Consider the following 27957-nt stretch of genomic DNA (forward strand, 5'->3'; position numbering starts at 1 on the left):
TTATCAATACTGAAGTGTCCATCAGTAATTCGTATTTTATTTTTTTATTTTTACAAATAAAGTTGATTAATGTAACTTAATAATTTTACAATATTACAATTATTATGCAGATGTATTATAAATTATAAGCAACTTTAAGTTAGTTACTTATAACTTAGTTAAATTCATATACGTAATTTAAATCGTGTAAGCCTAATCGTGAAATTTAAAAAATATCCATGGAAATTCAGAATTGTCGTCGTTTACACGCGAGATCCTAGCTAAGGGTCCCGTTTACAATAAAATATCAACCCTACCGAAAAGTGAAATCCTGCAGGTTACATCATTGCAACGTTTAGTGTAGTTTATAATCGCTACCTATAATAACTATATGTATTCCCCCGAGTCGAAACGGCGAGGCCCACGACGTGGCGCCACTTGGCATGTTATTATTGCGACAATTCACATTATTCACGATCTCGCGACGACATTATACAACATAATGATAATAACAATACAAAGACAATACAATATAATTACGTTTAAATTATTTCGAATTTCCGCCCAAATGTGTTTTACCGTGTCTTATATTATGACATTATTCTTATATCCGCGGAATCATAACAACGATTATTTTCATCAGCCGACTATAATAATGCGTGTGGAAATTAATTTACTTCGTTCGCGATAACTTACTAAAGCGGGCAAGTCTTTTCACTCGACGTGTTTTGCGATTAATTAAAACATTAGTTATTTCACTCGATTGCGAATAGCGTATGATAATATAATTTTTGTAAAATATTATGCCCCTTGCTGTGCAATATATAGTTATTTAACCTATCGAACTACCTGTTGTCAGATTTCATAAAACTTTCGTTAAATTTATGTTTTGGTAAACTTTGATGATAACAACCATCCTTAGATAGATAAAAATAGATTATTACGATAATTAAAGAATAAATATGAAAGTGTAAGACTTTAAACAGTTGAAACCGTTATCGAATTGTCGCTAAAGCCGCTTTAAACCTATCCTTTCGTTAGCGTCTAGCGGTAACTTATTTCCGATACTATATTATATTCAAGATTACATATGTTACCGATAAAAAAATGTCGAAATATCTTTTAATTTCCGCTATTCATAATTATTTAAAAGATGAAAATTGTTTAAAATAATTTATTGGTTTTAATTTACAGATCTAAACGTAGTAATCAGTTTGGTCACGTCTCTCTTATTGTTGTTGAACAATCAATGGTACATAATTATATCTCAGTTGAATCCAATTACGTTTTCCTACCTGGTAAGTCACTCCTATACAATGTACAATAATTTTATACAATTTTAATATAATAATATGAAAAGTTGTTATTATGTAGTTCTAAAGATCATCTTGTTAAGCATAATAATAATGTGTCTTATCGATGAAAACAATATTTAGTGTATAAGTACGAGTACCAACAACAAACGTGATAAAACCAAACTATGTAAATATTAAGAGCTCGTCAATTCCTGTTATTGTATTAAAATTTAAAGTTTTACTCATAACAGATTTTACTTAAAATGGTCGTGGAATAAAATGCGATAACAAAGGAAATTAAAATACGTGTTGAGTTAGACATTTTCGATTGACACGTATACAATAAATAATGATATTGATTTTCAATTCAATTCAATTCATTCGATTAAAACAATACAAGTCTTAGACTTAGTTTGTAAAAAGTTAAAACCCATTAGACATCGATCGATATATCCAGCATAGTCTTATAATATTATGATGTTATCTCATTTAAAACAATACTCGATTTCAAAATGATTATAGATTTGTTTTTAATTTTTAATATATTCAAATGCACAAAGCTCTTAATATGTTAAGTACTTATTATACAATAGGTAATGTAATTCAATTAGAGCTAAACACAAAATCTATTGAAAATAGCTTCTCGAACGTTTTTGAAAGTCGTCATTTATGGATTACTTGAAATCAGTCGAAGTGATTACAAAACGATTTTTTCGAAAAACTGTAAACATTTTAATATTATATCTTTTAATTAAAAATATTATATCACATATTCTTATTGTGCCCAAAGGTACAGATTGTATATTTCTCGTTAAAATTAAAAAAAAAATATCTTTAAATATATTTTTTTTCATTTCAAAATGACATATTTTTAATTTAAATAACCTATGCAGAACATTTTTTATAAGAATTTATTACGAGGACGTTATACTCGCACATGTTGTTTCCGACTTACAAACGTACAATATATTAAATATTCTACCGTTAACCATAGTCCATTTTATTTTGTTTAAAATATCAATAAAACTTTAAATATAACTTAATACTTTCAGAAAAATCAGACATTAATTTCTTCAAACCTTTAAAAAAAGGTTAAATATAGTGTTCCGCCCGTGGACCTTTGACGTATTATAAATACATATCCAGTTGGTAATTTTTGTTTTAAACCACTGCTTTAAACATTATTATTGTATCCACTGGGTGATTTATATAGTTAAAAACATTATTGAGCAGTCTTGTTAAGTATTGGAATACTTATATTTTAAATACTTAAAAAATACTTTTTTCATTCTATAGTGTTCTACCGTAATTCCATTTCCCAATATTTCTTAGGTAATGTACTGTTGTCTGTTGTCTGTTTTAGAATTTTTATTTTTTAATGCAATCTACGATCTACATCACTTGGCACAATAAGTAGATATGATACAGATTAGTTACCTATATACATATCTTTAGATTTTGTTTTTAAAATATTGTATTATAATGGTTCTAACTTTTGAGAATTTATAAATGAGATTTTAGATTTTGCCGAAATACAAGTATATAACAGAATGACTGATACCCCCAATCAGCCCTTCACTCCCACTAGTCCCACTTACCACGACATACACAGACCACCACACTTGGTTGGATTGGCTTTTATCTTGAATCTATAAATAGTCTTTATTTTCAAGTTTAATGTTTCAAATTTATTAAACTAAAATAATGTATGTGTTGAAGTATTTTTAATACTTTTAAACGGAAGTATTTTAATACGTATCTTTAATATATTTGAAAAGTATTCTTAACAAGACTGTAGTAGTTATTGAGTGATGGAAAACTATAATATAATAATATTGTTACGTTACTGAGATTTCCTTTCGTTGAGCAATAGCAATTTAATAAAAGCATTAAAGTATGTAGCATTTGTACGTACTAGTATAATAATATAATATTATATTTTAAAACAATAATCTCTACTTATGAGAACAAAATCACAATTTTATGTTGTGACATATTTTACGAAGTTAATAATACACTGATGCCGCAGAACATTGTTGTTATTATGATGTGTGTTTGTCGGTTATTGTTGTGAAAAATGAATATCCGGAAGTCTGTATTCACCATTCACCCGATAGTCATTCTAAACGGTCGACAGAAACGTATAAAAGGGTTTCTGACAATCGTTCGTACACAAAACGATTGATTTACAAAAAATAATAATAAAACTATATTAATATTATTTTGTTGTAACTTTGTACGACTACGTCAATAATTATTCGAAACGGCCGTCGCAGCGCTTCTTTAACATAAAATATTTTAATGTGATTTTTGTCGGATAAAAATCTTTTGTATTCTTATTGCAGTGCGTCATATTGATCTTACACCGTAGCTTTCTTAATCTTGTCTTCCATCAAATAACTAAATAATAGATGTATCAATTATTTATAAGAGTGATATAAATATATTTTTTAAATTAGATATACTTCTGGCGTTATTTCCCTATTCCAACGTTGTATAGAATTTCTACTAATTGTGTCAATGCATACATTATGAGCTGACTGATGAAATTAATATCATGTTTATGACTGCTTGTAATGATATTATCGTCACGTAAATTTTTAATGAATATATAATCATTTCTTCACTAGTTCTTGGTGGAGATTCCACTTTGATAAGTTCTCTATCGAGATATTTAGTAAATATTTCAAATTGATTTAAGACGATTAGTTGCATAATATGATAGTTGATTTTCGTATAATTGTTTCAAACCATTATAGATATTGAAGTTGTATAAGTTCCACATGATTTAAAAGAACTCGGTATTCATTATGTGTATATTAGACTCTATTATTAAGGTGTTTTTCCCGTTATGCATTTATCTAGCATAATTTTAAATTCTCTGTCTCAAGAAATATGGGTTTTTTTTCTTGGCTGCTCTAAAATAAATGATAGAATATTATCACTTATCGAGAATTTCAGTTCTAGGAACTCAATTTAAATATTAACATAGCACGAGGATGTTACTGTATGCACTGCTACAACTCTGAACATATCACTCGGATCGATCCCAATATGCATAAATTTACGTTTCGCGATGTTTAACGTATAGTTCGTAGAGTCGATGCGCTTTGAAGGTGGTGTTGGTGGTATGTTTATTAATGATTTATTGTATATACCTAGCTACATTATCCGTGATTGAACCAGCAATGTTTAGAAACACTTGAAAATTTAATTTTTTTAAACAGTGTAAAAATGATTTAAAGCACGGAGAATGGCTAATTGTTGCTAGAATGATTGTACTATTACTGATGATATTGTAGACATCTCTCTGCTTAATTTAAATTTATCTAAATAGATTTAATAGTTTTGTTTATTACATACATATCATCATTAAATAAAAAAAATATTAAAAGTTGTACACTTTCACATTTAGTAATAGGATTTTCGGAATTTCAAACCATGGTTGTATAATATTATTAATTCTTATGTAATATTTCAAATGTATGTTTTAAATGATAGTATATTATTTAATTTTCTTATTCAATAAGAGAAAATAAAAGGGGTGGTACATGATCGTTAAAGGGTAAAAAATGTATAGGTAATGTGTTGGAAAAAGCCATGGAATGGCATACACAGGAATGGCAGTGCGCGGCATTGACCCGCACGGAATAAGGGCTAGTGTGTTTGAACTCTCTAAATCATACTACTGCTGTAGACCATAAAAAACGTGAATTAAATACTGATGTATGTGACTGGATACTACGTTCCATGACTATCAACGACTATTCTAAATTTTTATGACAAATTGTATACAAATTTGAGACAAAAAACCATTAAAATAATTTTTTCACGATTTCACATTTTGTATTTACTATAGGTTTTTCTATACGAGAAAAAATTTAAGTTGTATATTTTAATAATTTTAATAATTATTAATCACAATATTTAAATATCTTAGAGATTTTTATTGCAATAAATCCTAAGTTCTTAATAGTATAATCATAATAAATTTAAGAAATTATAAAACATGTTATGTTGGATTTCTATTTCCTATTTAACGGGTTCTATGACTGAACTAAAATATTTATCTTTAATATGGGCATTTATAATATACTAATTTTAAATGTTACGTAAAATATCTATTTTTAGAATTTAATTTTTATGGAATATCATAAATTTTGTTAGTCATACTACAGTTTAATAGTATTATATTAATACACTGAAAATTAAATTATTCTACATAGATAGGTATCTATAATATAGTGTAATAATATAATTAAACACGCGAATACATCATCTTGGCTAGTGACTGACACCGTGCTCTTCATATATTGCGAGTGTGATGCGAAAATGCTAGCTAACAAAACGATTATTATAGACATATCACCACCTGATACTTCCACAAATTATCCTTTAATTATTTTTTTTTTTTTAATTAAACGCTTAATTTTCTCGAAAATTGTTTTTCAAATCCATTTGGCGAGTGATTCTGGTCATTTATGTGAAAAACAAATTCATTTTTGTTAGTGCGTACTCGTAGACGGCCTTTCTAAATATTATATCGGGTATTTAACAAGTTAAAAATACCTAGGTAAAAAAAAACTAACATTTTATAATATATAATTTTAGCTGAAAATAATATTGCATAGGTACGTGTTGCGTAACATCGATTGTACCACCTCATAAACGTTTTTCATATATTTGCGATAAAATAAGAAGTCGATTAAAACGGAATAATATCTACTTCCAAAAATCTACAATTTATTTTACATTTTTCCAAATTATCAATACGTAGCATAACCATTAGCACAGGCACATTATAAAAGCAATATTTTAAAAATCTATAATATGTTTTAACTCGTTTAATAGTATAATAATATACAAAAACTCATATATTAAAAACAAAATGTCTAATAAAATTATAGTAGCTATTATTTCTAATAACTTTAAACTTAGGATGTGAATCGTGAATATTTTTTTATGATTTTTTTAAGTCTACGTAATTGATGAAATTTGTGTTTTCGTTGTGTTATTTTCTTGGTGCAATTGATGTGTATCCTTTATGTACCTATTTAATTTGTGATAATGTAATATCGAAGGCAATGAACTCGCTGACAAGGCCGCCAAACTCGCCCACCTAGCCAATAACTCTTTCACGTCCTTGGATTTTACATACCAAGACGTTAAGAGAATCATTGCTAAAGATGTACATGACCAATGGGAAAAAAAATGGGCAGAACAGACAACCAAATTACATGAAATCAAAAGAACCACATACCCTTGGCCGTTCCCTGCAAACATATCCAGGAAACACCAGACAGTCATTACTCGCCTCAGGATTGGACATACCCATATAACCCACCAACACCTCATGAAGAGGGGAGAACCCCCTGATTGTACCGTCTGTGGCTCCCCTCTTACCGTCAAACACCTCCTCACGGATTGCCGATGCTACGAAAAAGCAAGGAGAGATTTGAACCTTCCGGACCAGCTCTCTGAATTACTCAGCCCCGAGCAGAGCAATCTCACAACTACCCTGGAATTTCTCCGCATCACAGGACTTCTTAACAAAATCTAATACAATAAGTTAACGTAATGTTTCATTGTTTTCTCTCCTTTATATATTGTATCTCTACATAAAAATGTATTACTATGTATAATTCTGTAAATATAATGTTCGTCCAATGGCCATAGTAGCCGCGAACTTGATTCTATTAATAAAAAAAAAAAAAAAAATTTGTGATAAATCTTTGATCCTTCTGCGAAAAATACCTACATTATAATTCAGATAATCTAAAACATGATTCGGCGCGATTGTTGAACCACGATTATAATAATACGTTTCCAACAGCACGGAGAACGTCCGAAGTTGACGTGAATCGGACGATGACTAGGAAATTTCCCACGGGGAAGTGAATTATTGGGCGTTAAGATGTGATCTGCTATAAACAGAACGGTACAAATGTGAATGGCGAGCGTCTGCCCGTGATCCGCTACAGCGTACACCGTCAACTTCCAATCCGACAGCTGCTCGAACAACAGATATAGAGTTTGCGAGTTGCAAAAGTTTCCTTAAAAGCGCGTCTCTATCGACTTCTGTATACGGGGTGACACTTGGTTAAGACGTAGTTGGTCCACCGAACTTTTCAATCTTTAGATGGCCTTTCCCAGTACGCTAACACACCCTTTTTCGGCGAAATCGTGAGTGTGAACTTCGATGGGCCCGAGGGCGCAATGTTTTCTGTGGTCCTCCTCCTCCTCCGACAACATAATAATTATATTATTATGTCGATGAACGCTGTTGGGTAAGTATGACTACGAAACATAGAAAAACCATTTAAACGAATCTTTTAAATAACAACACATTTATATTTTTATAATATTATTAAATAAGGATTTAATTTTTAGTTGATTTCTTAACATTTTGAATTTTGAATTTTCATATTGATATCCCATAAACTTTATTATTAGTATTATAAATACCTACAGTAATAATATTATGTAGATAAATTTAAAATTAAAAGTATCTCTTTTCGGACTTTTCGTCATCATTGCTGATTTGGCGATACGAGTTAAATTTATATACCTACTATTTTCTATTTCTACCAGTTTACATCACGCGTGTCATTTTCCTGGCGTAAGGTGAGCGTATATTAAGTAATATTACCGATGAGCCACTTGTCAGTTGTCAGTCAAAGTGAGTATAATTTATTTTGCCCGGTCCATAATTATAATAATAATTCAATAAACTGGTAGGCGTTATTAAATCACCAGATGTACAGTATATTATACATTGCTATAGTACACTAACCACAGATTCAAAGACTTCATAATTAATTTATCGTTTAGAACTATCATAGAATAAACTAAATGCCTTAATAAAATAATAACCAACCAAATATGTACTCTGAAATGTCCTGAAAAAAATATCAATATATTATTCTATAGGTATATTATTTAAAAAAAAAGAAATTAATATGAACTAAAAATGAACTAAAAAGGAAAAATCATAATTATTAGGTGAGAATATATTTTTCATGGTATAGCCGTCGCCCGTCGGTCTTATTTTTTTCTATCCAAATATAAAATAAGACGTTTGATGTGAAAAATATAATTTAATTCTTTCGTTTTTTCGGTAGGTACGTAATTTTAAAAATAATATGCAACAATATGCATTAAAAATGAACAAAATCCTGAAATATGCTCTATAAATGCAAATATATGCCATAATATGCAAAATTGAATAAATTAGGTCATGAAATACATTTCGCGGTATAAGCTATTCACTTTTTTGACCGAATAATAAAAATACGCAAAAACATAAGACTGCAAAAGTTAAAATACCCAAGTTATATGGTTAAATCTAAATGAGTACTATAAGTTAATCTTTTGGCCAAATAAATTGCACGATAATTAATTTAAAAAAAAAAAAATGATAATCATACTTATTTTTTTTTCAAAAATTTCTTATTTATATCATATATTATACGTAAATTGATTGCAATAATGTTTGAAGGAATTATTTAAATTATGATCAAAACCTATTCTTGTTTTGTATATATTTATTATTTATTACAATATTTATAACGAATAGTTAATTAGTCTGTTACAGGAATAATCCACCTTAAAAATTCTTCGTATTTAACTCAATTTATTGAAATTTATTGTGACTTTTTCAGCGTAAAGATTGTTTACCATCAAAATAATCGCACTGTATGATCATAAACACACCACGCTGGTAATAATATCTATGCCGGCGCGTCGGTTCTGCAATATTGATACTCCTACGCATTTTTCTGGTATATTTTTAACACCAAAACTGACGCTGAACAACATAATATTTCTACATTTTTACTGACAATATCACTATTGCGCTGAACTATTTTTAAAATGAAATTTACTCTCCTCATTCATATTATCTTAATTTTATATTCTGCGCGGAGCGATGAATGTATTATTTTGTAATGTTGTATCTGTGTCACGATAAATTGTCGAAATAATGCTTTGATTTTCAACTTCAGTTGCTTTCCCTGTTAAAAAAAGAATCTAGTTGGTGCTTTGAGGGGTCAAATTTCAAGATTCCCAATAGATTTCAAAAGCATCCGGAAAAACCAAAAAAAAAAATTAAGCATAAACGAGAATCTTTATGCAAAATCAATTTTTAAGGAAATCAATTTTAGATATTGGTGTAACTCTACAAAAATTACTGTTGACACATGAAATTTTCACTGAATGTTTATACTGACATTTTCTATACATGATAAATTTTTTCAAATATTTCAAATCTTTTTAAGTTATTTATAGACATTTGAAATTTTCAATCTTTTTAGTTTTTTTTTTTTATAAATGACAATAAAATCTTTTTCGTTGGGTCACAAAACTTGAAGATGTAATACAAGACTTCTGATAAAATGTCAAAAATAGATAGTCACAATTTTTTTATAAGCATTGAAAGTTCGAAGTTTGACAAAAAATATTATACCATTGAATTCAAATTTAATACCATCCATTACAGTAACCGACTTGTAATCTACTGTACAGCAGAGCGATATCAACTCACTTACCTACCCACTTTTTATTATTTCAGTTTTTTGCTTTTCGATAGTGGATTCAATAAATTTTACTGTAATAGTTATTTAAAAAAATTTATTTTTACAACTTTCATGATTTGGAGTAAAACATATAATACAATTTATTATCAAACATTTTTACATCTATACAATAATATGTAGTTAGGTATTAATATATTTACTAAATAGTAGATATTTTTTTTTTAGATCTGTGATTAGTTAATAATAATAATAATACCCTCGGAAACATAGGCCATTGGGCTTACAGTGCAAAAATTATAAATTACAAAAATTGTATATAGGTATATATTCACCAATTTAGGGGACACTGAATTTCTCGGCCGAATTTGTTTGGAATAAATCGATTTTTTTTTACAAACTGATGGTATATATGAATACACATTTTTCGATACATTTCAAAATTTTTTTTTAAATAGCAACACCAGTAATTTTCATGCATCAACTATGGCTCTAAGTTCAATATTGACTGAATAAGAGCCATGTCAATTTTATTAAATAATACATTTTTAATTAATTCTTATTGGTAACTTTTTGAATATTTGTACGTATTTTTTTTAGAAATGTTATAAACAAGACTAACATAATATGGATACAACATTATTTATTAAAAATCGACTAGGTACAACAAGTGAACAATAGTTATTTTATAATTACACAATAAATTAAATAAATTGTTCAAAGCAATAATTATAAATGTTTAAAAATGTATTTGGTTATTTAATAAAATTTACATGGCTCTTATTCAGTCAATATTGAACTTAGAGCCATAGTTGATAAACGAAAATTACTTTTAAAAAATAGGCCTATCCGAATATGGTGTTAAAAATAGGTGTTGCTATTAAAAAAAAAAGTTTTTACTGCGCATGTGCAGACCAAATTCTCAAAATTTTTTGAAATGTATCGAAAAATGTGTTTTCATATACCACCAGTTTGTAAAAAAAAATCGATTTATTCCAAACAAATCCGGCCGAGAAATTCAGTGTTCCCTAAATCGGTGAACATTAAATTTTGGATATATTATTATGATAGGCGGCTGTGATTAATTGAATGATGTTGGAAATGGATTGAGGGTGATTGCATAGAGTTTCTGATAGTGATTTGGGTGGGTTGTGTCTTTCTTCTTTGGACATTAGGAAACTGTAGGAGATTTTTGTGTGTCCAATTCTTAGTCTAGTTATTATTACTTCGAATTTTCTGCGTATTTCAAAGGGAAATGTCCAATTATCGGTGTTATGTAAAACATAGCTTCGTTGTGTAAATCAACAAAAAATAATTGTGATTGGAAATTCTGTAAAATCATTGCGTAAAAAAAGTGCATCTGACAGAAAAAGACAATTCATTTTTACGTTGAAATTTTGCAAGTAAAACGTGCTTGCTCACGACATCCTCCGATGCGCTAATCAACGTTCTTCGACGATTATTCGACAATTATCCCAGTGGTGCTTAACAGTTTTTTGTTATTAACTCACTACACACATATGATTATAGTTCATCGCAATCCCTCGAGAAAACCTCAGAATTGTTATTTATGATACCATTGTTCTACGACCAAAATAATTTTCGATCACATGTAATTTAATTTTTTTAAATTATGAAACTAGTCATTTTTTTCAATAGCACGATTTTTTTTTTTTTACAAATCAAACCAATCTAACGCACTATAATTATATTTTCACATAATTTTTTGATATCAATCCTTTTTTTACTGAAATTAGAGATATTAAAAATTTAGATTTTCGATGAATTTTTTTATCCGTTCACACTGCTCTGAAGGTAAAAATAGTTAACATCATCAATCGATATGAAAATTCTAAATGAGGAGTAGGTTGGACACTTTAATTATACTTACTTATATTATTACTTATACCTATTTTTTTCCTAATATTGAAATATATATTTTCTAAGATCCATATAGAAAATTTCTTATAATTTTTTCTGGATTTTAGAAGTTAGAACTTTAAAAATGATAACAAGAATAATTCTATCATATTTAAATTATCAACATTTTTTTTTAATACTCTTATTTGATATTCCATTAACTATGATTCTAACAATGTATATTTTGATGACTTGTGACCACGGGATCAATTTCACACTTATTTTGTTCTTTTGACCATGGGTCTAAAATCAATAATAATCATATTAATCAATGTAATAAAATTATTGAAAAATTAAACAATTCAATTATTTGAACAGAAATTTTACTGTAAATTGACTTGTTCTTTTGAAAATACGTGTTGTCGTTTAATAAAAAATATTTCTATCTCGCATACACACCATGTAAATGCCAAACATTTTAAAAGTCTCCCCTTAAAAATCTCATTTCGATTCAAGGTCACTATAAACAGAAATATTTTGTGTCACCTTCAAAACAAAGTAAACTTGTGTACTTAAATTAAATATAAATCATTTTAGCAGCGTTTGCCAAATGTGATTTGAAATTGAAATTGAAATATTCAAACTAACCCACTATCACAATAAGACGTATTGAGACTGTGTGTTATTTATTTATTTTTACTATACCCAAATAATGTTTGTTAGGTGTATATGAAGTATATTATTATTGCCGATCTAGTAAATGTACACTCGAACAAATAATGGACGCAAGTTCAATTTTTTTTTGAGTTGATTGTTTATGAATGCATACTTCAGCGAGCTAGCGCGGTATTTCTGTGCAAGAAAATTAAATAAAATAAATAAAAAGTATAATTATTTGTGAATAGAATAAGGTTTATTTTGTTTCTGCGGCATTACATGTTTGTGAAATAATGAGAATTACTGTTTATAAGTTTATAGATTCTGATCGGAGCATATTTCTTTAAGTTTACAGTTGTGTATGATATGCATAATATGTAGTTTATTATATATTGTTATGTAAATAAATAGGTCAGTTAGATTTGTTGAGCACTTTTATAATCTGAGTTATTTCTAATGTTTAATCACACATGTTTATACAACTATGTTGTATAGCTGATATAAATTATACGTAATATTGCGCAATTCGATTATTTCAAAAATAGCTGCGTAGAAAAATTGTACGTCGTGATAATATAGTGTTTAGTTATGAATTAATTGTTCATTTTAAATTACCACTTACCCGCTTTTTTTCTTCAATAATTTAGTTATTTCAAATTAGATTTTTGGAATTTTTAATTATACATATATATACATATATAGATCAAATTAGATTCGTTACACCAGTTAAAAAGTGTTTTGCAGAGGCACAAACTTCTGTTTTTTAAATGAACACCAACCTTCTTCAACAGTACATTATTTAGTGGATTATTTTCTGATGTGCATTAGGGGTGGGGTGGACCTCTAACTAGGGTAGGTTAAATTTGAATGCAATGATAGGTATAATTGTAGACGAAAAACGATTCTGAGCAAAGACGGTTTATCTGTCTAGGATATATTATAGATTATTAAAAATTTTCAAATCTTAGATTTAAAAAGAAAATTTTTTATGAATTTCTAGCTTAAAGTAATTTGCGAATTTTCGTGATTTTTACGAAAGTTGTCAAAATTAAAATTTGAATGCATGTAAAAAAAAATTGTGGCTATATATTTCTTTTATTTTTCAACTGCTATTGTAAAAATATATTATGAGCCTTGTATTAAATTCTCAAATCTTAAAATTAAAAAAAAAAAAACTTTTATGAATTTCTAAGATAATTTGAACATTGCCGTAATTTTTATGTATTTAGTCAAAATTTGAACTGTAAATATGCTTATAAAAAAATTTGTGACTATATATCTCTTTTATTTTTCAACTGCTATTGTAAAAATATGTTAGGAGCCTTGTATTAAATTCTCAAATCTTAGAATTAAAAAGAAAAACTTTTATGAATTTCTACCTAAGATAATTTGAAAATTGCCGTAATTTTTACATATTAAGTCAATATTTGAACTTCAAATGCTAATAAAAAAAAACCGTGCCTATGTATTTTTATAATTTTTTAATCACTATAAGAATAACTTATGAGGAACTTTGTATTAAATTTTCAAGTTTTTTTGATAGGGCCAAAAAAATTTTATCGACACTTTAAAAAAAAAATTTCAGAAAAATTGGAAATTTCAGTTGTCTATAAATATCTAAAAATATTTCGAAAATTAAATCATGTAAAGAAAATTCCAATCTAAATAACTGGTAAAATTTTCGAGTATTTACAACTAGTGCTTTTTAAATAATAACAAATATTTAAAACCGCTTGAGGATAAATCGTTATTGTTACACTCTTCCGTAAAAGTTTAAAATTCAAACGCACTTAAAATTTTTCCTATAATGATGCTTCGAGTTTTCTCTATACCTACTTGAAGGAAAACTTAGTGTTGTATTCTTAATCCTTAATTAGAAACACAAAAATATTTATGATTTTTCAACTTCAAAATTACTTGCAAATTTTAAACGTTTATAAAAAAAAATTGTGACTAACGATTTTTAATTTTTTTAGCTACAATAAGAACAACTCATAAAGAACCTTCTATTAAATTTTCAAGTTTTTTTGGTCGTCCAACATTTTTTTACCGGCACTTAAAAATAAATTCTCAAAAAAATTGAAAATTTCAGTGGTGTATAAATAACTCAAAAAAAGTCAAAAATTTTTGAAAATTAAACTGTATATAGATATCACTAACATAAACATTTGATGAAATTTTCAAGTATTTATAGTGATTAGTTTTTGAATTACAACCATATAAAAAAAATAGATTTGGTCGAAAACTGGTTTTGCGTAAAATTTCCCGTTTTTCTGTCATTTTTTTTTTTTGTTTTTCTCGATTTTTTTAAAAACCGTTGGAAAATGTTTACTTTTGACCTCTATGATGCACCAAGGATATTCACTTTTACATCGCAAACCACCCCCAAAGTTTGAAATTGAAGCATTATTTCGACTAGTTATGCTGTACAGACAAAAAAAAAACCCACATCATTGTTAAATCAATACAATCATCACTTCGTTCAGAATCTATTAAAGGGGTAAGTATGCTGTTGAATCATCTGTATATATTTGTATAATATATAAACTGTTGAATTTTTAACAGTTATTTTATTAATATATTTCGTAGGTATTGTAATATAAAATTGCATTATTCGAATAAAATTAGAAACTGAGAAAATATTAAAACATGGTTTTGTAACTAATGTTTTTTTTTTTATTTGTATTAGATACAGCTGAAATATTTGTCTTGCAATCAAAATGAAATATGAACTCAAAAATCAAATGCATTAATAGAAACGACGATAAAGATTTGACAAATTAAATGCGATTTAGGTATTTATTTGTATTTTATTTAATCAAATTATATTTTATTTAGCGTAGCAATGAAAACAATATAATATCTAAATGATTCAGCTAATATATGACAACTTCTGTTTTTCAAATGACAACCCCTCTTTTATAAAATAAATTATTTAGTATTTAATTTTTATGAACATTCTGATGTACCGAATTCAAAATTAAAATGCTATGTTTTGTTTTAGTTTTTTAACTTTGTATACTAAAGACAATAAACTTATGATACAGGAGGTATTCAACTATGATAGCACGAAAATTGTAATAATTTATACTAATCTATCAGTAATCATAATTTTTAAAAATGGTTCAAGTATAATAAAACATATTATTAGGTCTTATATTGCATTTATTTTATATTTTTGTGATATAATTTTTAAGGACACTTTAATTAATATCCTTGAAATAAATATTTTAAAAACTAAAAACTAATTTTTCGAATTTTTCATTGGGTACATCAACATTTTTAAGATTGTATTTAATAAATAGTTCAAAGTAAAAATATTGGGGGAGGGGTTCTCATTTGAAAAGATAATTTTGTATCTCCATAGTATGTTTATTGAGTACCTAGTACAAAATATTTCGAAAAAATTGAGATTATGTTTTTATGTATATTTGAAAATTTCGAAAATCAAATTTTTAATAACTGTACTAGTGAACAAGAAAAGAGGGTGTTTATAGTCGACAAACCACATATTATTATACTCATCATTCATATATACATTGTTCACATAATTTACATTTAATTATCAAACGTAATAATATAAATGTCTTTATATAATATATAATATAATAAAAATCAAAAATGTATACATGTATTGCGTATACAATATTTTATTTTAAATCTGCAGGAAAAATATATGTAAACTAAATAATACATAAACACGCTATACGTCACGAGTGTTTTGAGTTTGTTGTTTTAATTGAAATTATTATTCCGTACCTGCAACAGCTTCCTATGATAATATTATTCATTTAAATATTTCAGAAATCCACGTGATTGTATTATCAATATTATTCTATATTATGTTTTGTATATTATTGTTATAAACGAAATAAACGGGTGAGGCGAATAATGGACGTCGCTGGTGAATAATATTATAAATTATTATATACTATTGTCATGTCAATAGTTATTAAATAAAATAATGATATTCTATAATTATATAATTTTCGACACCTTTGGCAGCTTTGGTGACATTTTCGGTAGATATACGCGTGACATGAACGCGAAGTAAGTGCCTTAAATATGATATGTTATGACGCATATGTTATGAATACATAATATATATAATATACCAACAGTTTTGATGAATAAAAAAAAAAATTTCAAATTACGTTTCGGATTTGGTGTGAAAAAAATTCAAACCGTTTTCGTGTAAAACTTCTCTTTTTTCACATATTATAGCCAACTTAAATATATGAAACTAGAAATTTATTCATAACCACCTTAGAAAATTTTCGAAAGCGTAAATAGGCGTGAATTTTGGCAAATTTCTGGGAATTATATCTAAAAAATAGACGGTAATCAATTATTGCTCTATAGTATATTTTGTTTGTTTTCATTAAAATTTTATTTTATTTTCGTGACACTTTTTAGGCGGAATTTCTCGTAAAAAAACTATTACCTACTCCATTAAACGTTCTCTTATTATTATGTGTTTATTATAATTATAAGTACAGCTGATATGTCCAAGGCCAAGTTTTTTATTCCAATATTTAAACTACTTCCGTTGACGCAAATTCGTACAACAATGTAAGAAAAAATTCAAAATAAGTCGAGGAACCATTTGGGAGGAAGAGGGTAGTGAAAGTAACTGTAGCGATACTATTTTAAGTGATTGAAAAATGATAATACGAACTTCTAGTGATTAAATCGACGGTAAAATGGTTTGAGCTCAAAAATAATAAATAAATAATATATTTTGTGGCCTAGCCGCGATCCGTCGGCGTGTGTTTTCTCGTAATTTTACTATTACTATTTTATTCGACATCAACACACACCGTTGCATTATGTTTCGGTGAGTAAAATTATTATATGACGAAATATACACTTGGGTATAATTTTTGTAAGACGGATTTACTCGGAAAGTTCACGCGTGTACGAAAATTCCAAACTTGTTGAACACATCATTTGTATATTATAATATGTTTGTGATTTTTAATGTGTAGGTACCAGTGCAGTTTTGGTTAAACATGTATTCGTACGGAATAATTTTTAAATAAACAACTTTATAAGTAAGTAAGATCGTCATGTCCCCTCGGTGCGTAAAGTGTGGGGATAACCATCCTTCCGCCACATGCACAAAACCCCCGTCGACTCCTGCTAAATGCGCTTTATGCGCTGGACCACACACAGCTTCATACAAAGGCTGTCCTGTGTACAAGAATATTATTCAATCCCGCAAGAAGTCCAAATCCGCGATCAACAGAAAACTACCCACTCCAACCAACCCAACGCCTTCATCAAAAAACCGACCAGTCTTTCCAAATTCCATTCACAATAATAGATCTTATGCCAACGTCACTGCCAACACACCGCCCGAAGATTCGTATTCAATTTCCATAAATAAGTTCATCGAAGAATTCAAAACGATAATTAATCCATTAATCATTCTATTAACCTCTGTTCTTAATCGTTTACAACCGGTCACGGTATCAGTACCTTAACTTTTACCGATACGTATTCTATCATTATCTTTGTCATATTATATACAACTTTATTGTTATTTTTATTCTTGTTAATGTCAATTTAAGTACTATGTAATTGTCGAACTGTAATAGTTTAAGCTGATGGTTCTAAAATAATAAAAAAAAAAAAAAGATCGTCATGGTTTTGATGGAATCGTGCATGGTTACCCATGAAAGAAATTATTATCATCTAGTTTAGAGACACTTGGAATGCACGACCGACGATTTATAAAAAATAGGTAGGTACACGTCGAAAACGTGACTTAAAGTAATTAATAATTATTCTCGTTCGCACGTTAATTTAAAATATTTACTCTCATAATGTGCATACGCTCGCTGCAATTATATTATATTTTGAGTTTTCAAAGCATTTTTTTTTTTTTTTTTTTTTTTTAAGTACACGCAATTTAAGAAGTAGTAACGTAAAGTTGTTTAAAAATTAGGTTAATGAAGATTTAATTGCCTTAATAATATACATAATATAATTGTTTGCATTTAATCTAGACGAAAATACGTGATATTTTTAACTATAAGTTTTAGTAGGTATTAACTTACTGTTTGGTTGTAAATGTCAAATGAATAAATGTCCTATATAAAATTGTATCTACTATGAATCTGAGGAAAATAAATAAATATCGTTATGATACATAATTTTGAATAAGTTATTTTATTTTAGGTAATGCAGTTTGTATCAATTTTACGATGTTAAAAAAAAAAACAAAAAACAACTGTCGAGGAAGTCAAAAGTCAAATCCTTAGTCAAACGAATATTCTGAAAAATAATATTTTTTTGACAAAAACTGTTTAGGTACGTCGCCTACATTATGAACTCGATTGAACATTTTGATAAAAACAGATTCTCCTAAAAAAAAAGGATGCATATTTTATAACAATTTTGTAGTTGAAAATAAATTATTGTCAATAACGCTTAGATATTTTAATATGTTACAAACGCTTTTTATTTATTCACCCTATACATGTGTATTTTTACATCATTAGTATACTAAACAAATGACGTTATAGTCATCATCTGTTAGAATATATTTTTAATTTGCTATCATTAGATTTTATTCGACATGTAAAATTAAGAGGATTTCAATAAATAATAAAAAAAAAAATTATTAGTCAGCATGAAACTTAACCGCCAGAGGAAGATTATCGAGCGAAAATGGGTAAAGAGGTTTGAACGACCGAATAAAGACGATTTACAATATTTGCCGAACTCATCGACTATCGAATGAGGTCTCATAACGCTAAATATGAATTTGAATCCAACGAAAATTGAATGGATTTGTCGGCTAAAAGATGATACGATTACCTAAAATACTTGTTTGACAACTACACAGCTATTGACAACTGTTCCGATATGTGCGGGTAAGTGAGGTAAAGCAGCTATAATATTATTATTTTATTTTTAATGACAATAATAATTATCTAATTGGGGGATAATAATCGTACGCATAATAATATTTAATATTCAAAATATCTATCATAAAAGATGACTAAATACTTAGTCTTATATATTATTAATTATTATAATATCGTTTATCTTTATCATCTTATTCTTATGGTTCTTATGTTTATCACTTATTTATTTTATAATAATTAAATTTCAATAAACATAAGGCGTAAAAAAGAAATTATACTCTTTGAATAGTGTGCATGGTATAACATTAATATTTGACTAATAAATTATAAATTTATACTTGACAAGCTACTCTTAATAAATATAAACTGTACAGTCTACACTTCATGTACATATATATAAATTATATACGATAGGTACATATTATACAGGCTGTAACAAAAAGACTAATCAAAAACTCTGATCAATACATTTTAATTTTTGCTTTCTATATGTATATAATTCGTTGACGTCTGCGTTATATGTAAAATATTATAACTGGAGAATTTTTTTGTCTTAATAAAATCAAAATATGAAATATAAAATTAAAAAAGCGGGTAAGTCGTGGATGTCGCTCTGCTGTACAGTAGGTTACAAGTAGGTTACTGTAATGGATGGAATTAAATTTGAATTCAATGATATTATATCATTGTATAAGAAAAACGATTCTGAGCGAAGACGGTTTATCTGTCTAGGATATATTATAGATTATTAAAAATTTTTAAATCTTAGATTTAAAAAGAAAATATTTTATGAATTTCTAGTTTGAAATAATTTGCGAATTTTCGTGATTTTCGTGATTTTCGTGATTTTTACATATGTTGTCAAAATTCAAACTTTGAATTCTTGTAAAAACAAATTGTGACTACGCATTTCTTTTATTTTTCAATTGTTATTGTAAAAATATGTTAAGAGCCTTGTATTAAATTGTCAAGCTTTTCTACCTAACGAATAAATTTTTATCAATATTAATTTTAAAAAAACTAATAATGATCGAAAATTTCAAATGCCTATGAATAGTTATAATTAAGTCGAACATTTTTTAAAATTGCATGGTGAATAGAATGTACTTAAATAAACATTTGGTGAAAATTTCATGTATCTATGGTCATTTGTTTTAAAATTACATCAAAAACCAAAATCGATTTTATCGAAAAATGAGTGTGCGTAAAATTTCCTGTTTTTCCCTTAATTTTTAGTTTGTTTTTCTCAATTATTTAGTAAAGTATTAAGAATTTTTTACTTTGGACCCCCCCAAAGTACCAACTAGATTCACTTTTAGACTAGAACGAGGTACCGAAGTCAAAAATCAAAGCACTTTTACTGCCCAAAAACGTGATGACAGACACAAAAACAAACACACACCTCTTGGTAAAATCAATACATTCATCGCTCCGCTCAGAATCTAAAATATGTAACGAAACTTGACGACGATTTGGTTTTAAAATTTTTTTATACTCATTCATTGAATGTTTCATATCGATTGATGTAATAGGGACATTTTTTTTTTATTGTAAATATTGAAAAAAAAATGTTAAATATTGATTCGAACAAAAGATATGAAATTTATTTTCTGTCTTCCTGTTACACTCTGTTTAAATAAATATCATAAAGAAAACTAAATAAAATAACTGTACGCGTATCGAACAAAACAAAGTTAACCTAGAAAATAGAAAACGATAATTATAATAATAATAACAAAATACAAAAGGAAAACTGTATAAAACTAACTCTGAAATACTCTGGTAGAAAAAATATGATAAAATAATAATATTATCAAAAACTATGAATTTACATAGTTATGATAATATTATTCCAGTTGTTTGAAAACCGTGTACACATTTCTGCAATTTTAACGTCGTTGAAATTATAAATTACCTATACGATTGAATGCCGTTCAAGTTCATTTCTGAGTTAAATGTAGTAATTGTGTAATGAATTAATATCCATGAAAAAAAAAACCACAACTTTTGTGACGTATTACCTAAGCAATGATAATAAATAATTATTTGTTTAGAAAAATAGTAATAATATTTTATTTATGAATTATAAATTAAAAAATCAAATAGTTTGTTAGATTAGAGCATTTTTTAGATCAGATTTGTATGGGTTTAAGAGAATTTGAATCCGGACCATTGATATTATATAATTGGTATAAAATTATGGTCACTGAACATCTTTTTTTTTTTAAATAATAAATATTAAACGATTGTAATATTGGTAGTAGATACTTTGTTCGTTTTTTTTTTTTAATTCTAAAGTTTTCCAAATAAAGTCATATCTAACTAAGTTATTTAGTTTTTTTTTTTTTTCTAACATTTATCAACACAAAATTATTCACTATATAAAATGATTTACAAAAATGCAAGGCTGGGCATTAACGAGCTTAAAGTTGAAAGTAAAGTTAATTTTATCTTAAATTTTTAACTTAACTAGTTACTTTTGGATATTCATTAACTTAACTACCTATTAAATTTATTTTTTAATTAACTTGAAATTAACGAATTGATTTTCATTTTACAAGAGAAGTCAAGTTAATTTTTTACATTTCACTATTTCAGTCTATTTCATTATTATGTCAAAAATATTTACCGTGATTTTTTAATTAAACATTTTATAATTTTCCAATCACTCTGTACTCTAAAGGAACACCCTGTATAGTGTATACATCAAAAAATATTTTATAATAGAAGATTTTATATTATTAAATTAATTATATCAAGTAACAATAATAATATAATCCCTTTATGACTATTTGACATTATGGCCATACCTATATGGGTATATTATTGTGATCGACGAGTGACGACTGAAGTCGTCGAGAAAAAATCCAACAAGTCTAAAATAAACAAAAACCAATTCATTATTTTTAGGTATTTATTACTTATTAGTTATTAATGTTATTATATATATGTAACTACCTACTGTTTTTTTTTTTTAGAAATGAAAAGTACAATATGAAATACAATAATATACTGTATAAAGTATAAACATTAATTGTTCTATAGTTATAGTGCAAAAAATAGTTTTGGGTTTCAGAGTTTATAAAATAATAAAGTAGGTATGCGTAAAAAAAAAATTAACTTTTTTTTAACATAATAAAAAGTTTAAAAAAAATATGTATTAACTTTCAATTTAACCTAGTTAACCTGTAATTAAATTAACTTTAAACTTTTTGTTATTGGCTCATATTAACTTAACTGAGTTAAAAAAAAATCATTAACTTTCCTAGCCTTGCAAAAATGTATATAGATGATACATAGAATAGAATAAGGTCGATATAGGTAATATGACATATTGACATTAATTAAAAATAAAGATAAAAATAACCTTTTTTCAATTATTGTTGTTAAGTGAAAATAACATGGGGACGTCTAACTATTAATAGACTTTTTACGAAGTATAAATGTTTAAAAAAAAACAGTTATGAACGTTAATTTGGCGTATTCGTTTCAGTTTTACAAATGAACGTCTACAATGTTTATAAAAACGCAGACCGGAAATGGAGTCTGGTCCACTCGTGACCGTCTTTTTTTCCATTTGCGATGACTTTATTATTATTACTATCATTCGATCCCATAACACAGTGTCAACCAAATGTGAGTGTAGTGACGTCATCGGTCAACATCAATCAAGCTTGACTATTGTTCGACTTGCAACTTCCGGGAGAATACAATAACATGTTAACTGTATAAAATGTTCAAAATTACATAGTTTATTGTGAATATGGTACTTATAATATTATATAAACAATAAATATTACCGATCGGATAATAACACTAATAAGTTAAGGATAAATTATAATTATTAAAAAAAAAAAAAAAAGTGACAATATAATATTAAAAATATTATTATAGAAAGTAATTATTGTATAAAACGCGATAGAGAAACGCTAATTGATTAGGTCATTGATAATATCTGTAAATTTTTGATCCGTGAATACTGTACATCTCTTGTTGATTGAAATTATTATTATACATAACGCATTTTCAGAAAGTTTTGCTCCGTTTACGTTTTTCATTATGGAAAATTATTATCATTATTATTCTATGTGTATTGATTTATATTTCATACGCCATACATATTATACTTTAAAACCCTAAGTATACCTCAATGGTTTCAAGTAACATTAATAATTACATAATATCAATTCAAAAACACCGACGGTAGTTGCTAATGAGCAATAAGTTCACCTTCATTATGGTAATTATAAATAAACAAATAAATGCAACTTCATAGAAACCTGTATTGGCAACAATAAATCCATGAAAACTGTAGTTTGTAGAAGAAGTATACCTGCCTATATTATTATTATCTTCAAATAACCTTATGGTGAATAATTAATCTTTGCATCCGAAAACTTTTGATAAGTCCATGATTTAAACATAAATATTTAATTCTAAAAAAAGTTTCTTCCCATAAAATTAATGTTTAAAAATTATTTTTTGTTTATCTTCTAATGCTATACGTAAGTTGATCAACTGTTTAGTCGATTCAATTTATTCGGGAAACGTACACAACGGTTTACGCTTTCCATTATTTTTAAATTTCATTTTATATAGTATTAAAAATACTCACTACGGTTGGATTTATTACACCACGCTCAATATTAAATGAAACAATGTCTTCTAAGTCGTTGCCTGCAAGTTAAAACCATAGATGCATAATTTATTGGTATTTTCTCAATTTCGTAATTTGTTATTTTAATTAAACAATAGTTGGTCCGAAGACAATACTTATGAATTCATAATAATTGAATAAAGTATCAATCCATTACCTATCCGATTTTGCAATAAAAGTTTCCGAAGTTGTTCGATATAATAAGAAGATATTATTATATAAGAAGTTTAAATATTATAATATTTTAGCGATTAAAACTTTCGACCCAGCACCAGATCTATTCGCCTAAATATATTATATGTATTAAATAAACAATTTCTTAAGTGAATTAAATATTATACTGAAAAAATTCAAACTTTTTAAATGAAAAATGTATACACACAATTATTTATTATGTATATCTAATTATTTTAAGTGATAAATGATCTGAGTATTTCCAAATTGATAATTTTATATTTTTTTTCCTGATAAAAATTCTTTCTAGTACCATTGAAATGACTACAAGTTAGTGCATTAAAGTTAAAATATATTTTAAAAATATTTTGTTTCAATTTCCAACTTGTCGGCAACATTAGATTACAATAATATTACCTTGACCGATATATTTTGTTTACCGATTTAAAGTTGATCCGAAATTGTATTACCAATATCTGATTTATAGATCGGTGTTAAAAATGTGATATATTTTGACTTATTGAACGACTCGTTTTTCGTAAAGGATGATTTATTAATTATAGCTGACAAATTTTCTTGTAAAAAGTTTAAATATTATTTTAGTTAAATCCCCTGACGAAAAATAAATTGAATCAAAGAACTTCTAAGTGAATTATAATTCATATAAATTTAAATAAGAACATTAAAATTCCATTTATTTATTATCTTGTAATTTGTTTGATATTGATAGTGTCATTGTTTAAAGATATATTTTATAATAATTAACGGTATTACCTATAATAAGGCTATTACAAACAAGATGAAATGTTGTCATTTATTAATTCATATAACTATAATAACCGTAATAAACAGTATTATTTGACCCACAGTTATACATTACATTACGTTTAATATTTACTGAATGACTTCTGATAAATCTAAAAATATTATTTTATGTTTGTGGTGTCTTTAATGTTCCACAAATCGGTAAAAAATCTTTTCATGTTTATTGTTTGTGTCATTGCAGGTTAATAATAATAATAATAGTAATAATAGTAATAAAAAACGCCACTCGAGAAAATTTGGAAAATCAGAAAATCGATCTTTCGGATAGCACCGCATCCGTGTCGCGCATACAGAGCTGGCTATCCAACTCCCCAGGGGATGGAGAGGAACATCGCCGACTATAGATCGCCCATCGTGGACATAATGTCATATAGCAAGAGGGATGTTCGGGATTTCTTCTGGATCGGACGCACATGCACACCCACACTCCGGCGTGACGGAACGCGAAAAACAATCCCGTGGGCACTGCGGTGGTCGTGTGAAAACGAAAACAATTTCTCGGCTATGATTGAAAAACACCGTCCACTGTGCACACTGTGACACACCCACGTTTTTCGACACCTAATCCCGTGTGACTGATACGGTCGAGCGGAGTTAGGTATTCGATTTTCGGGTACTTACATCGCGTGTAGGTATGTATAAAAATATTATGTGTTACCTACGACTTGCGAACGATATTTAAGGAATTCTGGGTCCTTCTCGGAATTGTATAAAACATTTAGGTATTTATAATTAAATATTGTTTTTCCATCATTTTTTTTTTTTTGTGTGTGAACACAATACCCATGTGCTTATTTATATTGTTCAAAATATGCAGTAATGTCGGTTCATGTGCTAAATTTGTTGTATAATTTTTACAAATTATAAATGATTATCAATTAGTATTAATTACTGAAACGTTCAAGTCCCCGTAGCCCCTATATGTTCCTACCTAATATCATGGACTAGAGATATTACGAAGGGCGCACGTATCTGCCACAAGTACTGTTTTTTACTGTAAACTCCGCCACTGAAAAAAATCAGGTAAAATTGAGTTCATGTAAACTCCTCCAGTGAAGAAAATCAAATATTAGTATAAAATCAATATGATATATTATTAAAAAAAAAGTTACAATATAGTATAATATCATATCGTTCACATTAAATATTTAAATCATCGGACATATACAAATATCAGAAGTATCGGAAATATCGGAAATATACATAGAGACACGCAGACTACGAATGATTATGTTCGTCAAAGTATACGTCTTTACGTATACCTCACCTATACTGCCGATATCATCATTGGAAATCCTGATTTTAGATAATATGAAGATAAAATTATTAATAATTATTAATGAATCGATCTAACTTTGACAATGTTAGAAGGCACGTGGCAATGTGAGCTTTGACCTGAAGGTAAGAAAAAAAACTGGCGGAGTTTATACCATAGACCTATTATTATTATACCTTTTTATTTTGACCGATATTCTGCCGGAGATTACAATCGCCCATTACGAACCATAATATTTAAGGTCAAACCGATTCCAAATCAAATTTTTCTTTAAATTGACGAACTCGAACAGATCCTAATCTACAAACTCGATCCCGAACCAAATCGAACTCTTCAAATACTTTATGGAACTCAAACCGAACATTAAAAAATTAAAAATTAGATATTATAATATTACAAATTTATTGATATTTAATACTTATTTTTTATTTCTATAGTTAGATTAGTGAACTGAGAAATTAGGTATTTGGTTCGGTTCGATGATTTGGAATTTTCAGTTCGATGATTTGGAATTTTCAGTTCGATTTTCAAACCAAACCGGACATCCATCCAGAGTTCGGTTCGGATCGAAAATCGAACAGTTCGTAACATCTCTATTATATGAACTATCATTATCTTTAGAACACAAATTTTAATAGCTGAACAATAGCACGTATGATATTTAATTTTGAAACGAAAACAGTTTTGAAAAAAAATTTACTAACTAATTTACAGTAAAAAATGGGGTTGTCATTAAAAAAAAAAACATGTTTATGTTAACAATATTATACTCCTAAGGCGATACAATAAATCTCGAGAATTTAAAATTTTAGTCTTTAAATATATTTAAAAAAAAAAATTCAAGAATCAGATTTCGAATTACTGGTGATATTATTGAAGCCAAAAGACGGCCAACATGTTTGTGAATAACTATACACAGCATAATAAAACATATAGCGATCTAACTGCTTCGTTAGTGTTAATGTCTTATATAGGCAATAAAAAAATACGTGAAATTATCATTGAAACTAATATTCTACTGTTATTCGTGTGTTTTTTAGAAGCTGTTTAATCTCAAATACATCAATCAAGGATGATGGACATTTCGATTTTGCGCAGTAACATTTCGGTTTACTGCTTTCATCTGTTAAGATGAAAAATACAGAAACAGTATATATTATCATGTAAGTAAGTCATATTAAAAAAAAAATTGAAAAACTATTAATTGTTAAATATTTTAATCGAAGTTTACCCACATTATCTCCATGTTCCACACATCACACTCGATGGTTTTTTTTTATTTTTTTTTTACCTTTCCTCATTCCGCTCTGCCTCTTTTCGCTGGAATTATAATAGATACGAGTTCGCACTTATTCCTCTCTCCCGTCCATAGGAATATATATATAGTTTACCTATGGTATGCGGCACGTTCCGTCCGCGTATTAAATAATAATAAAAAAAAACCCCATGCGGCGAGAGAAAATAAATAAATTACATATATCGACGATGCGAAATAAAAATTGCCCGCTGGAATCGAAAATTAATGAAGCGTTCGAGAAAGACGACACCGCCGACAATGAACTCCGTGAAGGTGGCACAAAGCAAATCTTACCTTTTCAACGGCGGTCTTTTCATCGCGCCGAAAGTAAATTCCATTATTCCAATATATATACTCGACTATAATAATAATAATAAATATTTAAGTATAATACATGCGGTGGAATGTGGTATAATAGTGGTAGCATATGGTGTACCTATACGTATATTGTACAAGTTTAATATAATGTATCGCGCGTATGCATTTGCATAGTTTCCATAACGCAGTAGGTATATGTAATGGCCTTTGTCA

At 27.5% G+C, this 27957-nt stretch overlaps 1 protein-coding gene across 9 annotated transcripts in view; it reads left to right on the forward strand.

The window, feature by feature from the left end:
- LOC107163176 (uncharacterized) overlaps positions 1 to 27296 on the forward strand; it is a 49239-nt gene extending 21943 nt beyond the window's left edge. For 4 of the 9 annotated variants that reach the window (XM_089224578.1, XM_089224579.1, XM_089224582.1 and 1 more), the window contains 2 exons: positions 1174 to 1277; positions 6356 to 6930. In XM_089224578.1, coding sequence (XP_089080704.1) covers positions 1229 to 1277; positions 6356 to 6834 — 528 coding nt within the window. In that variant the 5' untranslated portion in view covers positions 1174 to 1228 and the 3' untranslated portion in view covers positions 6835 to 6930. Of the gene's footprint in view, positions 1 to 1173; positions 1278 to 6355; positions 6931 to 7107; positions 7562 to 8935; positions 9081 to 14363; positions 15118 to 17310; positions 18069 to 18505; positions 19197 to 25034; positions 25486 to 27169 lie in introns of those variants that run through there. The other 5 variants (XR_016191154.1, XR_016191155.1, XR_016191153.1 and 2 more) reach the window with 5 other exon arrangements.
- Positions 27297 to 27957: the final 661 nt, after the last annotated feature.

This window comes from Diuraphis noxia, unplaced genomic scaffold (assembly GCF_037042655.1).
Source record: "Diuraphis noxia isolate RWA-SAM2 unplaced genomic scaffold, SU_Dnox_SAM2 contig0003, whole genome shotgun sequence".
In the NCBI taxonomy this organism is placed as follows: Eukaryota; Metazoa; Arthropoda; class Insecta; order Hemiptera; family Aphididae; genus Diuraphis; species Diuraphis noxia.